General features: G+C 36.1%; 1 protein-coding gene and 1 long non-coding RNA gene across 2 annotated transcripts in view; one reads left to right on the top strand and one right to left on the bottom strand.

The window, feature by feature from the left end:
- LOC109029068 (uncharacterized) overlaps positions 1–18,404 on the bottom strand; it is a 47,726-nt gene that overhangs the window by 25,646 nt on the left and 3,676 nt on the right. Inside the window, exons 2-4 of the long non-coding RNA XR_008670513.2 lie at positions 2,838–3,065; positions 1,939–2,042; positions 619–822 (exon numbers count right to left, since the gene is read on the bottom strand). This is a non-coding gene — a long non-coding RNA (uncharacterized lncRNA). The remainder of the gene's footprint in view (positions 1–618; positions 823–1,938; positions 2,043–2,837; positions 3,066–18,404) is intronic.
- KLRB1 (killer cell lectin like receptor B1) lies at positions 505–11,571 on the top strand. The gene is made up of 6 exons (XM_004052676.2): positions 505–666; positions 5,502–5,600; positions 6,280–6,354; positions 7,476–7,630; positions 7,970–8,085; positions 10,699–11,571. The coding sequence occupies exons 1-6, from the start codon at positions 582–584 to the stop codon at positions 10,844–10,846; spliced, it is 678 nt and encodes a 225-aa protein (XP_004052724.2). The 5' UTR covers positions 505–581; the 3' UTR covers positions 10,847–11,571.

Here is an 18,404-nt window from a genome sequence, read left to right as displayed (position 1 = left end):
TAGTGATCTTTAGCACATTGCTTTTTCTGTTGTGTTATTCAGGGGGCTTTCTCACATTTATGTTTCCATTTTTCACATTTCACAACTTTCTTTGGAGCACAGATATTTCAGGAAGATTTTAGAGCCTTTGAATAGCATTATGGACTTTTTTGCATTAATTTTTACTTTTACAAAATTGTGCTAAATATTATTTCTGTTAATTAGTGAGTTTTGTGGGGGCCCCTTAAATTGGAACCCCAGGCTATGCCTCATTTGCTTCACTCTGGTCCTGGCCCTGAGAGAGGAACACAAAAGGGATGGTTAGAAAAACAAGAACAAATGAGCCTCCCAGAATTTTCTCAAACAACAGGCCAGTTAATTAAGGAAAGTAGATATTACATAGCTAGGTATAATGAACATGCAGTCAGTGGATTGTCTCAGTAATTTATGGAGATAACCACCAACAAAAAGTGTATGTGGGTGGGGACAAAAGAGAGACAACAAAGTACTGCAGGCAGAAAGCTTCCTTTTGCTGATTTTGCCTCACAGAATTGAGAGTTTGTTCTTACACACAAGTTTAATGCCACCTTCCTCTGTCTGCCATGGACCAACAAGTGATATATGCTGAGTTAAACTTACCCACAGACTCAGGCCCAGAAAGTTCTTCACCTTCATCTCTTCCTCGGGGTAAGTGGCTTTAATTTTCCTTTCGGCATTTGTATATCTTCCAGAATTAGATCTTCCTGTTACATTTATGGCTTTAAATCATTGCTTTAAAGATGAGCAGTAGTTTTATATTAATGTTTAACGGGTGTTGCATGGCTTGCCTGTAGATAATCACAACTTTGGGAAAAAAATTTTAAACCTCATACATTTATTTTTTTCAATCAAGTTAGCATGAAAAGCAAACATCACTTGTCTTACTGAGCCTTGGTTAAAAGACTCTGAACACTTTAGGCTACGCTGGGCACACTGCCTATTGGTTACCCCTGCTCTACAGGGATTGAAGGAAAGAAAGAAAGAAAAGAAAAGAAAGAAAGAAAGAAAGAAAGAAAGAAAGAAAGAAAGAAAGAAAGAAAGAAAGAAAGAAAGAAAGGAAGAGAAAGAAAAGAAGAAAGAAAGAGAGAGAGAAAGAAAGGAGAGAAAGAAAAAGAAAGAAAGAGAGAGAAAGAAAGGAAAGGAAAGAAAGAAAAAGAAAGAAAAAGAAAAAGAGAAGGAGGAAGGAAGGAAGGAAGGAAGGATGGAAGGAAGGAAGGAAGGAAAAATATTTTACATGTATGAACTAAGGAATATTTAAGACACATTGCAAACTTGCTGTAATAACAACCTACGTTATTCCAAATTCCTCTACAAAATATCAGTACTATGATTAAGTCCCAGTGCATTTTCATCCATAATATTCCTTTCAGAATACAACGTGTAGGCCAGTTGCAGTGGCTCATGCCTGTAATCCCAGCACTTTGGTAGGCTAAGGTGATTTGCTTGAGTCCAGGAGTTTAAGGCCAGCCTGGGCAATGTGGCAAAACCTCATCTCTACAAACAATACAAAAAAATAGCCAAGTGTGGTGGCACGTGCCTGTGGTCCTAGCTACTCGGGAGGCTGAGGTGAGAGGATTGCTTGAGCCCAAGAGATCAAGGCTGCAGTGAGCTGTAATTGTGCCACTGTACTCCAGCCTGGGTGACACAGCAAGACTATCTCAAAAAAAAATATATATATATATATACTTTTTATACATATATTTTATATATTATATATATATATATATAAAGTGTAGGCTTAATGAGTAACATACTTCCCTCTCTCAAGAGAGGGGAACACTTTCTGGAAAAAAAAATCATATTCAAGATCAAAGATTTGAATATCATTACTACCTGACAGTTTCTAGTTTGAAAAGTATCACAGCTTAGAAAGAGACAAGCCACAAAATACTCGAGCATATCAGTAACGAACCTACTTACCATTTGTTGAAACTGGCACTTTCCTGTGTCTCTGAAGAGTTAGGATTCTGAGTGAAAGAAGCGGGGAACACCAATGTGAGGTAACACATGATGGATAGCATGGCCTGTGGATGGATGGGAAGAAACTAGAAACTGAGGCAGAAAATCAGCATGAAATTATTATGACACATTATTATTTTCTGATATCTAACTGAATTTACTATCATTGATAATATTACAATTGTTTACCAATCTGATATGCATTCCATATCATGCCAAGCATTTGACTTGTGCTGTTTTAAGACTGTTTAAGTTTTAAACTATTGAATTCTCAAAGTTTTAAGTCAAGAAGAAAGTCTTAGAGCCGTCAATTAAGTTTCACTATAATTTTCACATAAGAGTAGAGGAAATCAGAGGGTTCTAATAACTATAGGGAGGATTTGGTTGAGTAACTTTCGGGGAGGGTAGCATATCAAACAGAATAATCAAGGAAGGCCTCCCTGAGAAGATGACATTGAGTCAAAACCTGACAGAAGTGAGGGACAAAGACATAAGCCCCTGAGAGAGGAGCCTTCTAGGAAGGTGACCAACAAGTGCAAACACATCAAAATGAAAACACGCCTGTGATATTGTAGGAGGCATCTGCGTGGAGAGTGTGCGTATGGAGGCCAGATGGGGTGAGGGCAAATGTAAAACCACTATTGGACTCTGGCTAAACTGTTGAGGCTGTGGTCACTCTGTAGCGTGGTGATTGTGTCTAAGGCAGTCAACAAAACCAGAAAGAGAGATGTGAGTGATAACATACAACAGAAGTGGGGGCCAGCTTAAATAGGGACATATGAGCCATTCTACAGACTGATTTGCCTGATGAAAAAGCCATTGGAAGGTTTAGAACAATGAAATGAGATGATTTCACATACTTTTTAACCTCAAATGGAGAACAGCCATAGGTAGGTATTTCCAGATAGCTAACATCCGCCGGACCCCTGTAGTGATTCGTTGTAACTTCATTAATTCTAATGTCATGTGGTGCCACAGAAACACAGTACAGGAGTACATTCCTCCCAGACACAGTACACTCCACTCAACTCCTTACATTTTAGCATGAATGAATAACGATTTTTAAAAGTCACCAAGTTGCCTTTCACCTATAGTTAAAAAAAAAAAAAACTTTTAGAAAAAAAGAACTGCTGTTCATTGAACAGTTACCATGTGCCAGACACTGTGCCCAGCATTTAGAAAAATTGTTTCATATAATCCTCTCCAAAATATTATGACATAGATAATATTCCACATTTCACAGATGAGGAAATCTGTGGGTTATGAAGGTTGAACGTATTTTCCAAAATAACATGTTCACATTCAGATTTGCTAGATCGGAAAGACTGTTCTTAATCAGTTAGCCTTTAGTAATGAAAATTACTAAATTCATGTTAGTAATAGAATTAGGCTGGGCGCAGTGGCTCACGCATGTAATCCCAGCACTTTGGGAGGCCAAGGCAGGTGGATCACCTGAGGTTGGGAGTTCGAGACCAGCCTGACCAACATGGAGAAACCCGTCTCTACTAAAAAAAAAAAAAAAATACAAAATTATCCAGGCGTGGTGGCGCATGCCTGTAATCCCAGCTACTCGGGAGGTTGAGGCAAGAGAATTGCTTGAACCTGGGAGGTGGAGGTTGCGGTGAGCTGAGATTGCACCATGAGCCTGGGCAACGAGAGTGAAACTCCGTCTCAAAAATAAATAAATAAATAAATAAATAGAATTAAGTTAACACTTAAAATAGTGACTATACAGAGCTTTCTCCACTAGACAAACAAACTTAGAGTTTCAAGGAAGAAAAGGGTGGGGAAGAGAAGAGACAGAAAGGTGAAATAATGTACATATATAAAACTGGAAGGAAAGCCATCCCAGTGCTGTCTTGGGCTTATTGACTGCATGTAGACATTCTTGTATCACACCAGCTCTCATTAGAAGTTCTAGGCCAATATTACCAAGCTTGGTTTCCTCACATTCAGATATATCCCTGGGGCCTTGGAGTCTCCTCTAGGTATCTACTCCTCCCTGCCCCCCTCCACTGATACAGCATGTCCTAAATAGTACCAGACGATAATCCATGTTACAACCCTGACTCCAGTGTATTATGGTTCCTCCCATAATCTTTGATCACATCTAACGCTACTAAATTCTATCTCCTCAGGGCCGTTTTAGAGAGAGCTGATTCACTTATATCAGTGTGAGCATCCTAATGTGAGAGATTATCAGGTCTGCAAACTGGACTGCAGAACTTAATCCTCAAGGATACTGTACCATTAAAAGTAGAAATGGCTTCATGGCCGTTCTGAAACATATATAGAGACTAAAGGATAATATTATAGTATATCTGATGCTAAATTTTTTAACATGTAACTCATAGCAAGTAATCACTTACGTGGAATAATATTAGAAAAAATAAAAAGGAATAGACAATACAAATAAATCAATAGCTTCAGATAAATTAGAAAGCCTTTATTCATAAAAGCTCCTAGCTCTAATAATAGAATTTATAAAGTAATTTATAATTATAATATATCTAATATGTTAAAAACCAAATGAGAGCAGAGGGAGACTTACAATTAAATCAGAGATAGGGGAGCTATTTAGGCACAACTTCTAGCAGTGTAACTGAGCAATATACTACCAGAATAATTCCTTATTAGAGTTGATTTAATTTTGGAAGCTATATCCCAGTGTTTCTCCAAAATATTTTTATAAATCTCTCTTTATTTTTTTTCTATTAATTCATGTTTTCAAAGATACAGAGCAAAATACATTGACAAAGTTGCGATTAATTTATAACATTTCATCAATATAATCATAACTTTTGAAGAACATGGGAGATCCATTATATAGTAATTGATATAATTACAGAGAAAAGCAGAGATATCTGACACTTGGTTTAGACTATGCGATGTTGTAGTCATAAGCGCATGTTATGTTATACTAGTGATAATATTGAAAAAGGTATGCAGTCACAAAACCTTATCCCTTGATGGCTTGGGATCCCAAGTTGGCTTTGACCCAACTTGGAGATGATTGTTCTAGACAACAGCAAAGCAGAGGATTCCATGTCCAAGAACAGAATTTCTGTATACCACCAGCACCTAACATGGTACTTGGCACAAAATAGAGCCTCAAAAAATATCTTGACTAAATGAAGGTCTTCCTTCTTGGACAAAATGCTTTGACTTACTTCATACATTAAGACATGCACTTAATTTTTGTATAGCACTTGGCAATTTTCAAAACATCTTTCTACCTATCTCATTTGGTTCTTACACCAATCCTTTGTATACACACATGCATAAGCGTTCGTATTTTATCAGTGAGCAAACTCTGTTGGATCTGAGAACCCATCTTGCAGGACTCTACTTTTAGAATGATGGATAGAGGTTGTTCCCTGCCCCCATCCCCCAAGATGAATCTAATTGTCCCTATGTTATCCCAAGTACATTTTTGTGCCAGATGTACTCCACTGAGTTAACCGAGGTTTTTTGTTTCGTTTGTTTGTTTGTTTGTTTTTGTGTTTTTCTTTTTAACTTTTCAGATGTCTGTCAGGGTTCACCTTGGCATCAATTTGCCCTGAAACTTAGCTGTGCTGGGATTATTCTCCTTGTCTTGGTTGTTACTGGGTTGAGTGTTTCAGGTAAGTGGGGCACCATCATTTGTTTCATAATACTTACTCTACTTCCATTATGTATCTTAGAGCATCTCAACATAATTTGGCTACCCCAATCTTAGTGTAAAATCAATGAATAAAAAGTCATGAAACAATGCTTCTAACAGTCAGTCCATATCCACTTTGGATACCAGCCTTTCATATTTGTCTTCCTAATTGCCCTGAGAGTCATCACGGGGTATTATATATGTGGCCCAAGAACTTTTGAAAAAGATCACAATTGATGATAACAAAGAAAAGAAAAATTTCCAGTTATTTATGGTTTATAATGTACTTACTAAAATTCCAGATTGCAGTAGACAATCTCTCCCTTGGAACAGGCACAATTAGACTCATTTTGAAGATGATAAAGTTCAGGTGAGACTGTAGGCAATTTAAGAGCTTAAGTAATCCCCTTAGATTGACTTACCTAGTAGACACAGGCAACCTAATGCCTGTGTGAGTCCACCTGTTTTGTTTTTCCTTATTTGTTTCTGTATGCTTCCTGTAGGTGAGATCTTTTTTTTTTTTACCACTTTGCTAATACTTTTTTCTGTCCATATTCAAGCGTGTTGAGATTATCTAGTTTCCTAAAGTAACAAATATAATATATCCACTCCACCACACATTTCAGCATTTAATACTCTTGTTTTTCCTTATGTACTAGTGACATCCTTAATACAGAAATCATCAATAGAAAAATGCAGTGTGGACATTCAACAGAGCAGGAATAAAACAACAGGTAATTGTGTGGCTTGAATTTCCTAAGAATAACTGTTAATATTTGGTAGATTTCATGTGTTACCTTAGGCACAATTCATAACAATCCATATGTTAAGATATTCTTATCATTCTGCTTTTCTGGATTAGAAAATTGAGACATAAAAAGATTCAACAACTTGCTGAGGGTCACATAAGCACCAAGTGATGAGGCTGGGAATTATACGTAAGTGGTCTGACTTATGAGCCTAAGGTTTTAACCAGCAAGGCATGCTGCCTCATGAGGAGCCTCTGCTAGGATACTCCACTGTTGATAGGAAATATGTGAAATATCTGATTATTTTAGTGAGCTGTTAAGTTTGGTCTGTTTGTCTGAAGTTAATTGATAGAACTTAAACATAGAATGAATTCTTTACTATTTATTGTATTTCCTCACCACACAGCCACACTAGTCTTGTTCCAGTGTGCATTAATAAAAAAAGGTGACTATTGTTGAGTGACTATAGTGGAATATGATCTGTGTGCACATTCTCACAGAATGGAAGTTTTAAGAAAACCTGAAAGTCCTTCTGGAAAATTCTATCCAATAGATCACATTAAGTAGGTAAATACATCATTTAGCAATTGGAAATTTTCTTATAATTTTTTCTCCATGGTATTTCTCATTAATTTAGTGAAAATAATTATTTGCTATGCATTTTGTGCATCATTTAATGTCAGCACTTTTTACATGAGTTTTATATTGTTGCCTGTGCAGTGATACAGGCACTGGTGATGAATTTAAGGAAACTGAGAAATAGTGGGAAATATTTCATCTGACTGGCTGGACTTAAGTTATTCTGTCTCTCACTGTCTTAAAATGTAAGATGTGGCAGTTTAAATTATTCTGATGGTGTTTTCCTGTTTTAATATTTTATGATTCCATTTATGCTCAAGATAACTGGTCACTAATTCCCAATTCTTGGTACCAGAATGAACAGTAGGTCTCAAAAATCTCAACTTTATAACAAATTCATTGTTCTCACAGTGATAATCAAAAACTTTGAGCATTTATAATGACCTGTGTGTGTGTGATTGGTTGTGGTGTGTCAGGGATAGGTTAGAAATATAACATTTATTTCTTATTTCTGTTTTTTACTTTAGAGAGACCGGGTCTCTTAAACTGCCCAATATATTGGCAGCAACTCCGAGAGAAATGCTTGTTATTTTCTCACACTGTCAACCCTTGGAATAACAGTCTAGCTGATTGTTCCACCAAAGAATCCAGCTTGCTGCTTATTCGAGATAAGGATGAATTGGTAAATCATTAAATGAAATACCTTAATAAAACTTAACACTTTCTTTAAACCATATTAATATGTCTGTGCATTAGCCCAGGGGTTTTATGCAATGGAAGTGATGACTTTGACTTCACAATTTGAATGACTAAGTGGATATGTAAACAAATAATTAAATATAAGGTGATGAATACAATAATAGAAATAAAAACATAGACAGAAATATCACAAAGAAGGAATAATTAATGCTGACGACGAGTTAGGAAAGACTTCAGAGATGAGGTGATGCTTGAACTAGGTTTTAGGGGATCAAACCAGGAATAGATAAGCAGATTCAATATTCTTCTGTTCCATTTATAGACACACACACAGAACCTGATACGTGACAAAGCAATTCTGTTTTGGATTGGATTAAATTTTTCATTATCAGAAAAGAACTGGAAGTGGATAAACGGCTCTTATTTAAATTCTAATGAGTGAGTATTAGATGAGCTAACTTTAATATTCAATTTATATCAGGTTTACACTGCAAGGTAGTAACACTGAAGATTGAGTTTTATAGTTTTAATTTGGTTTAAAAACTCTCAAGAAGTTCTGAATAGGCTAAGAACATGGATGATTTCAAAGTTGGTTGGAAAGTTCTATATATGAAAAGATATCAGCTCTTTATGAGAAAATATATTTTTATCTGCAATGGAGTTTTAGGGGACAAGAAATAGACTAACTTATTTGAAACGGGCACATTAAATTAAAAATAGTGATTATCTGGAGACCACTGGCACACAGAATGTCTTACGTTGTATTTTTCAAACTGTGGGAAAATACACATTAGTAGGTAAAGAGACCAATTTAGTGGGTCACAGCTGGCATTAAAAGAAAAGAAAAAATAGTAAATATCAGAGTGTGGAACCCAGACACCCACGTTGTGACAAAAATTGCAGTATATTTGAACCACTGGTGTGAGAGACAGAGGTACTTGAGACGATGTGATGAAAACATGTCTAACCCACAAAAGAGCTATTTGCGGTTTTCTCTTCAGTGTGACATGCTTTTGTCTTGTGTAAGATGGTCAAAATTACCATCAACGTACTATGAGGGGTGATGCGACACAGGCAAATTTCATATTTTAGCAGAATTCGTGGATAATTTTGCAGAAAAAGGCAGGGTGTTTTCTTCCCTCACGAGCAAAAAGGTATAGGCCTTCAACCACATGTCTGTAAAGAACTTTTAATGAGTTTTTCAAAAGAGATAATATAAACAGTTATATTTAACGAGTCTGTAAATGATTTAGTCAAATTGGCAGAATTTACATTTAAAATTTATTTTCCGTCACTCAAAAAACAAGAGGTTAAAATCTAAAACATAGGAGAATGTTTGTCTAAATTATACTAAGATAATTTATTAAGTATGGAAAGTATTAAACACTGAAAGAAATGTTGGCTCAATCAGCAAAGTTTTGACATTATATGAGCCACATTCTAAAATATTTTATAAAGTGTAAGATTTTAAAATAAAGATGATTTAAAATAAGTGTTCTGGACTAGAATAAATTTATGAAAAGCCAAACATACACATTATATTTAAAAACATCTCTCTTGATTTTTATATTGCTTTCTGGGGGTTATTTTCAATATTTTATTTACAAATAAATCAAAGTAGGTTTGCTATTAATTTATTTTTATCTTTCCACACATGGTATTGGTAAATTAGCATTTATTAAGTATAGTTTGTGTGTGTGTTTCTTAATGGGGTCATAATGCAAAATGTTTATTTTATTGTGGTTCACAGTAAAAAATAAAATTTGAAAACATTGAAATGTGAACATAAATATGTGTAAAGTGGATGGAGTAAATTCAGTTGAACTTTTCATTTTATTCTGAGGAGAAAGATGATGCTTTAAGATAATAGTGATCAGGTAAACCTGGAAGGTATCACGTTATAGTAGAAAAAGCACCAGTTAGACTCTGCTTTTATTTGCAAGGCAAGGAAAGAAAGGAAAGAATCATAATTTTTTTACAGGATTATTTTGGGGGCTACAGGAGACAATGTTCAAGAGCTAGCCAGATGTCTCATCAAGGCCTGGAAAACCACTGAGGGCCTTTTGGAAAAGGAATTGTTGACTTGGCCAGATTGGCATTTAAAAAATTACCCTGATAATTGAAGAAACAATTAAAAGGGTGGAAGAGATAAAATATAGGGAACTTTTGCAATAGCCCAGTTGAAAGAAGTTCTTGGTTTGACTAGAAGGTTGGGCAGTAGGAAGAAATCAGACAAGCAGCCCCAAGAGGCTACATGAGAAAATGGAACAAAGGACTAAAGAAAAGCTGTGATGGAGCCCAGCACGCTGCCACCACCTCATCCGTTTGAGACAAATAGGAGAGTCTTGAACTCACACCATCCTTGCAACTCAACCCCAATACAGCCTGTCCCTTTGTTTGAATTATATCATCACCTCCTACCTGCAGTGAGCCACGGGACTCATGCCTGTTTGAAACTAATATTATGTTGCTGCAGACACCTGTTCACCTCTGTTTGGAATGAGAATGAAAGGAACCTGACTACATAACCATGAACTGAGCCACTTTTTCTCACTGCTTCCAAATTCTGTAGACCCTGAATATCCATCATGCCTCTAGATATTTATCATATTTACTCAGCACATATTTTTGAAGTATTGCCACATTTTCATATTTCATCTCCATGCCTCCCCTAAATATTAGGTGGCTATAGCCTAAATATTTAATAAAACTGTGGCTCAGTAAAGTTAGGAAACATTTTTAATGTGACCTGGTAGTAGAACAATAAGAAGACTGAATCCCCAGTTTCCAAAGTTTCTTTCTTTTTTTAATGTAATTGTGAAGTTTCTTGTTAGAGGGATTCTTTTCCAATGAAGATGAACTTGGAAGTTCCAGAGGTTTACATTAGCTCTATCTTAAAAGTTCATACCATTATATTTGTGACCGTGTGCCTTCTTTGTTTAATAGTTTATCATTCTACTGCTTCCTGAGAGTCCTAGGAAATAATGGCTAAGTGAGAATAGCCCTGAGAAAATCATAAATGCTAAGACAGAATTTTCTTTTGCTCCACAGCTTAGAAATTAGAGGTGATGCTAAAGAAAACAGCTGTATTTCCATCTCACAGACATCTGTGTATTCTGAGTACTGTAGTACAGAAATCAGATGGATCTGCCAAAAAGAACTAACACCTGTGAGAAATAAAGTGTATCCTGACTCTTGACTATGAATCCCATCTCAATTTATTTGCTTCCCATTACTGATCTCTGTACTTGTAGCTGCACATACTATTGGTACTACCTAATAGTGCCACATTTAGTGGCACAAAGTGAACAATTCTGAGAATTGTACAACTGTTATGAATCTTACAGAAGTTCATGTTTATCATATTCATTCTATTAAATGAGGAAACAGAGACATAGAGAAAAACGTGCATCGTTTTAAAGAAACAGTGATATTCTATGGTGAAGGAGTGAAGGATGTCCCCGAATATGCCAGATTGGTATATTGATTGTTTTGTGTTTAAAACAGTGGAGAAATTGTAGATTCAGGAAGGGAGAGCTGACCTGTCTCTTCCCGCATGCGGCAAGCCGTAAAGATTCCTCTGGGAGGGCTATCCGAGTCATACAAGGGCAAGAAAATAGCTCTTATCGCCAGAGACCTGGAATTGGATGCTGCAATGAACCTGAATAAAGACACTTAATAAACACCTATCTTTCACCTATTTTAAAGCCCCCCGCAACCAATATATCTCCTAGTGACTCCTCTAGAAAATTTATTGTCCCTAGCCAGCTTTTCTTCATCCTGTCATTTCTTTTCAAATTTATCATTCTTGGTCTAAAAAGCATAAAAGCATCTTGCTTAGGCCACTTCTATGGATTTCACTCTCTTGCGAGTTCCTCATGTACATGCAAAACGAATAAAATGTGTATACTTTTATTTTGTTCATCTGCCCGGTGCCAGTTTAGTTTCTAGATCCAATAGAAGAGCCGGCTACGAGCTAACAAGGGGCTTTAGAGGTGATCTGTGGCTCCCCTTCAATGGAAAGAACCCCAGACCTGCTGAAGAGAATTAGATTCTAATCCTGACGTGTATGTGTGGACTTCATTGATCCCTTCCATGTAATGGCTCATCTCCAGGAAAATTTTAGTAAATAATTGCTAAATCCCTGTGCATCCATCATAGTCTATCATTTTTTAAACCAGTACACAATTGAGTTGTGGCAGAACATTGATTAAAGTTCATTCTTTGAACTCTGACACCAGAATCCCATAATTAAAGGAGTTTGGGAAGGGACCTTAACTCTTCTTGCCATTCCATCATTCTTCCCATTTTCATTTTAATATTACATCATTTTCTTCCATATTGTCTTCTACCCACGGCTCACACACACAAGCTATAGAAAATATGTAATTAAATCTTTAGTTATTCTGATGGAAGATAAGTTATACCTTTTAACTGTGAAGTTAAAGTTAAAAAACAGAAGTATTTATTATCATAGATCTCTTGAATGTCCACCTTTCTTAAAAATATGCCAAATTATGCACGGAAATCAAATAAATGAAAATGGTGAATGTACCTGATAAGAAGACTTATCGTAATAAAATTCTGAAAAATAGACATCTGCTTACCCTAATAATTCATCACCAAATTGAATTATATAAATTCAAGTGCATATGACATGGCTAAAATAATGGCTCAATTCCTATATCCCATACATGAGGAGTTATAATACTTGTTAAAACAATAACTTTTGAAGAGATCAAAAATCAAAGCAAAATTCATTTTGTGCCAATTACTTAGAAAATAGATTACTTAGGGAAACATTTTAGGCAAATGTGTCATTACAAAATAATATACAATGAAAGTGAGGTTTGGAAGTATTTGATACTTTCGGGGAAGGACACGTAATGACACCAGTAGAGTAGAAATCTGATGAAAATTGTCCCATGATGGAAAACGCACATTCCCACCTTTTTGGAATGATGTCGATAGCAATCTTCTAAAGTGATTCAGGATAAGGCTATATCCACCCAGTTAGTCCAGAATTCACTCCAAACATTGACCTTTTCCTCCCTCTGTACTTGTTAGATCTGAAATCAAGCAGCCTTAAAGCACACATCCGAAAGAAAATTTTGCGGAAAACTTAACCCCGAGAAGTTAGGTTATCTGTCACTGTAATGTGCTATTGCAAAATCAGATAATTAAATAAATTTACTATGTATTGGATATTATAATTCTGAGGTTATCCCCGAATCTCAAACCATGAAGGCACATTTCCATGAGGAAGGCATGTCTAACCATATTTCAGGCAGGTTAAAAAATATCAGGTTTGAGGGGAAATTTTTGGTTATAGTATTTGAGTCAATGTTTATGACATAAACTGCAACTCCAAGGCATGGTGAAAATATGATACTTAGTAAGGCATTAAAGATCTACTGTCTACCTACTATCAAAAAGATAAGAGATAGCAAGTGTTGGTGAGGGTGTGGAGAAAAGAAAAATCTTATATGCTGTTGGTGGAGATAAAAATTGGTATGGCCATTATGGAAAAAAATAAGCTTTCTCAAAAACTAAAAATAGAACATCATACAATCCAGCAGTGCCACTTCTGGGTACATATCCAAGGGAAATTAAATCAACACCTCATAGAAATATCTGCATATTACAGCACTATTCACAATAGCCAAGATATGGTATCATTCTGGGTGTCTGTCCATCAGTAGATGAATGAACAAAGAAAAGGTGGTATGCATTATATATATATAGCATTATATATATATATATATAAATACAGTGTATGTATATAACATAATGAAATAATTTGCAGCTACAAAAAAAGAAGAAAATTCTGGCACTTACAGCAACATGAATAACTTAGAGGGCATTATGCTAAGTGAAATGAGCCAGATGCACAAATACTATATGATTTCACTTATATGTGGAATCTAAAAAAGTCCAACTCATAGAAGCAGAGCGTAGAAGAGGGGCTGCTAGGGGCTGGACGGTTGGGGAAATGGGGCATGTTAGTCAAAAGGTATGAAATTTCGGTCCTAAGATGAATAAATTCTGGAGATCTAATGTACAATGTGTTGAGTGTAGTTAATAATACTGTACTGTGTACTTGAAATTTGGTAAAAGAGCAGATTTTAAGAACATATCTCCTCACACTCACACACACATACACACACAAATGATATGGGTGGTGATGCATGTGTTGATAGTGCTAATCATCACATAATGTATATCTACATTAAATCATCACATTGTACACCTTAAATATATACAATTTTTGTCAATTAAGTCTTTTAAAATTAAAAAGAAAAAAGATCTGCCATCTATGTTTCTGACGTTGCCTTCCACTATGCACCTCTGTGAAGCCCTTGCTCCAGGCACACGGACCATTGTCCAAACAACACTGAACTCCTTCACTCTTTGCCTAGAAAAATCCTAGCAGTTATCGAAGGCTCGAATTAAACGTTAATTCCTTTGATGAAATTTACCCCAAATCTTTTTGCTCTTCATGATTTGTCATCTATTTCTTCCCACTTTTCCAAAATATGATTGAATTCTTTGCTGTGTTACAATTAGTTGCTTTTATGTTTATAAAGCTAGTTCCACTTTTCTCATGGCTGGAGTTGGACAATCACCAAGACAGAATAATTAAAGGGAAAAAAAAAGATCATCTCTGACTTCATTTTAATATAGTGGCTTAGAAATTACTTTTGGCAGAGTAATCTGTTTATATTATGGTAGAAAGATCTCAAGGCAGGGCCAATGAGATTCCTTCTGTGTATTTTCTGTGCTACATGCTTGGATTTGAAGTCTATCTCTGCTTTACCTCCCTGCCCCACCCATTCCACAGACTTCTTCAATACACATGGCATGGGTTAAAAAGTAGGCATAGTAGAAAAACATTTCTGGTAGGGAAATTAAAAATCTAAATATTCTTAATGCATCCATCTAGTTTTGTTTGTTTGTTTGTTTAACCAGTCTTTCCAATCCACTTATGTTTAGGCAGCCACCAATCAATTCTTCCCTTCATAATGCAGAAATGGATAAGAAAAAGTAACTTTTGCCTTCTATATCAAGCAGCTTGGAAAAGGGAAAATTCAAAAAAATACAAATTAAAAAAATTCTAAAAGTAATTTTGGATTTTAAACACCTATAGAGTCACGAAGCAACTAACTTATCTTGGTCTGGTGGAGATAGACTTTAATCTACTCCTTGGTGGTAATTCAAGTTTACTTCTACAACTGTTTGTGACGAGCTTCACCTGCTACCTTAGAGGCTTATTGGTTCATTTTGTTTTGTTTTTGTTTTTGCCTTTGATGATGCTCTTGTTTCCTCCCAACTGAGCAAAACAGAACAAATAAAAAACAGTTCTGTACCAATCAGAACAAGTTTATCAACTTTTCCCCTTCAGAACATCTTACTTCCTACACAATAAATAAAACTGAATAAGTATTTATTTATTTTCTTATTTTGTTATTGTTGCTACTAGTACTACTATTATTAGGCCCTCTCCATGGGAATATGAGCCCAGGAGGGCAAGGACCTTCTTAGTATTGTGAATCAACAAACGGTTCTGTTACATAGTAGATGCTCAAAAATATTTCTTATGAACAAATAAATTATTATATAATCAATTTTCTGTAATACCTGGGCTCAGAAGGTGGTTTTTCCAAAAGTACTATTTTTCAAATAATAAAGCAAGCACACAGAATAATTTTTCAACATTTACAAGGTAACCCACTAATAGGGCTGGAACCCAAGTCTGATTTCCCAGGTCTGGGAAGCCAACTGCACTCTGTATCTCAACACAATCTACCAGGGCCCTTTCAAAATAAACATGGGGACACTGTAAAACTAGAGTTTACTTCTGATTTGTCCTTTGCACTTCATGAAAAATTTTCAGTATTCTACTTTAGGAAGCAAGTAACTGCTACACAAGTAAACATTTCCAGGCAAAAATAGTCAAACAGGCATAATCACTAAACGTAATTCCAATTTTGACTGAAATTGAACCCCAGATAGCTTGTTTTGCTCACAGGTTTATGTTCAGATATTTTTATTCATCAGTAGTGATTTTCAGGCTCAAGACACAAACAGTAATGTCCAATTATTACTACTTTATTTCAGTTTTTTTTTTGGTGTTAAAATGAAGAGTACAGGATGACTTAAATTGTTGGTTAACTTATAGGTTAAGTGATTTTGCCTAAATGGCAATGGAGGACTGGATTCCTGTACAGAATGCAAGCACCTCAATAACAATTATTTTTGCCTGATTCTTCACTGTTGTATCCCAAGGACATAGAGAAATGCCTACCACATGGTAGGCACTCAGTGGCTATTGGATAAATGATGGTGTAAAAAAAAGTATAAATTTTCCAAGACAATTTAAACTCTCTAGGAAACTGTAGCCAGTTAATAGAACCATTTTTCAGGAGACATTATAAGGAGTGAGAATGCCTTTGTTCACATTGTTCTGATTAAACACCCTTATTTTCTACTTTGCCTGTTGAAAACTATGAATATTTTTAAGACTCAAATTACGTTTGTCTCCTATGAGGTTGCACTGCAGTAAATACTATTTGCTATGAAATCTTATTGCAATTTCAATCTATGTCATACACTTTGTATTACACATATTTTCTTTTTTCTTTTTTGAGACGGAGTCTCTCTGTCACCCAGGATGGAGTACAGTGGCGCCACCTTGGCTCACTGCAATCTCTGCCTCCTGAGTTCAAGCAATTCTCCTGCCTCAGCCTCCCGAGTAGCTGGGGTTATAGGCGTGCATCACCACGCCGGGGTAACTTTTCTGTGTTTCTAGTAGAGATGGGATTTCACCATGTTGGCCAGGCTGGTCTCGACTCCTGACCTCAGGTGATCCGCCTGCCTCGGCCTCCCAAAGTGCTGGGATTACAGGCGTGAGCCACCGAGCCTGGCCTGTGTTACACATATTTTCAATTTTCTGTCTCAATTTTGTTATTATGCTAAGAAAAGTGTAGGTCTTTAGGGCCATTTTGGTTTTTTTTTTTTAACATTTATTTGAAAATTTTCACACTACTTAGCACTTGCTTAGCGCATAATTGAGCTGCTTCTGGTTTCTCAATATTCTTTCCTAAATTAGGATTCACTGCAGTTATCAGCTAAACACAGACAAAAACAACCCAAAGGAATACTTTCTAAGAAAAAAAAATCTTTTAACCAATCAAATCAGAACAAATGAATTACTCGAAATCATTCCAAATATAATTAATGGAATTATATAATGCTAAAATAGGGTTCTAATAGAATAAATACATATAATTATAATTGTAGTTTGCTGCCTATGTCAGTTAGGATTTTCTTCATTACAAATTACTCCAAAGTTTAGTGGCTTAAAACAAAAGGCTTTAGTTTTGCTCTGGAGATTACAAGTTAGCTGGAACTTTCTATTGATCTGGTATTTGCTCATCTGATTTGTTCTGGGCTCACTCATGCGTCTATGGGCAGCTGACTGGCCAGCTGAGGGCTGGCTGGTCTACGATGACCTCAGTTACATCTGGGACAGTTAGTTCACTGTCCACTTGGCTGCTAGATCCATGTGTTTCCAATTCTCCATCAGGTTATCCCAGGCTGTTCACATAGTGGCTGGGCAGAGTTCCAAAAGGTAGAGGGGCCTTCACTTGCAACTAAACACTATCACCCCCCACATCCTATTAGACAAATAAGTCAAAAGGCCAGCTCAGATTCAAGGGGTGGGATAAATAGACTTCTCATCCTGATGAGAGGAGGTGTGAAGTCACATTACACAGGGCGTAGGTGCAAGGGAGGTGTAGAGAAGCAGAACTCATGCTAATTTTTAACTCAAATGACATATAACCTTTAAAATTATTTCTTTTTATACCAGACTTCACAAAGTATCTGTGGAGAAGTTTCTGATATTAATTGGGGTGTTGGTACTAAATAGCCTTGAAGGTATTTTCCAACATTAGGATTCAACAATTCTGTGATTTCACCCACAAAAACTAGAAAGGATGAAGGAGGGAAATTTCGATCAATAAAATACATGGCTGAAATTCTGTGAATCAGGAGATTTTCCAGAAAATGTTGTTTGAAGTTGGACTAGAGTTAATCCTTCCAGCTGCTTTTGTTACAAGATAAGTTGTTGAATCATGTAATGTGACAATGGCTGTGCAAACAGCAACTAAAATTTTGGATAGGATGTAAACAGCCAACCGCAACACGGACAAACTACCAGCACAATTGTTTTAGTCCTTGGAATAGACCACAAAGCCAGGGACCCAGAACTAAACCCAGACCATTAAAACATCCCAATGTATTGCTGGGTCTGTTTCAAAGAGCTGGATGGCTTTTTCTTTTAGCTTAGTCATGGTTATTTACTTGACTGTATTTATGAGGTGTAGAAAGAACCATTTTGCTATAGCATAAGCACTCGCTCGGGAATTCCTTAAAAGGAAATCAAGGATAATACCAAACTTGGCTGATGGATTTTAAATGGTTTGTTGAGTCTTTAAAGCAGAAGTGATGTTCACATAAGAAACAGTATCCTAGAAGAGCACAGCCCCATTGGTAATATAAGTAGCCTTCATTTTAACAGGAGTGAGTCAATCATTGGTACCTTAAGTTGGTCAGATTTTCTAAGTAGAGCGAAATAATTTCTGCAAAGCAGGCTGGAGTGTTTCTGAAAAAACAGAAGACAGACTACTATAGTAATGATAGTGTTGAAATTAGTACATGTGTCTGATGAGCTATGTCTAGCTGATAAGGATATA

This window comes from Gorilla gorilla, chromosome 10, assembly GCF_029281585.2.
Source record: "Gorilla gorilla gorilla isolate KB3781 chromosome 10, NHGRI_mGorGor1-v2.1_pri, whole genome shotgun sequence".
Classification (NCBI taxonomy): Eukaryota; Metazoa; Chordata; class Mammalia; order Primates; family Hominidae; genus Gorilla; species Gorilla gorilla.
The sequence above is the reverse complement of the archived record's forward strand: the minus strand, read 5'-3'. Positions and strand labels throughout refer to the sequence as shown.

Excerpts from the sequence above, each read along its gene's own strand:
- KLRB1 (XM_004052676.2), top strand. The coding sequence starts at position 582 with ATGGACCAACAAGTGATATATGCTGAGTTAAACTTACCCACAGACTCA. Across the intron at positions 6,355-7,475 it reads GAGCAGGAATAAAACAACAG|AGAGACCGGGTCTCTTAAAC; the intron begins GTAATTGTGTGG and ends TTTTTACTTTAG. Across the intron at positions 8,086-10,698 it reads TCTTATTTAAATTCTAATGA|CTTAGAAATTAGAGGTGATG; the intron begins GTGAGTATTAGA and ends TTTGCTCCACAG.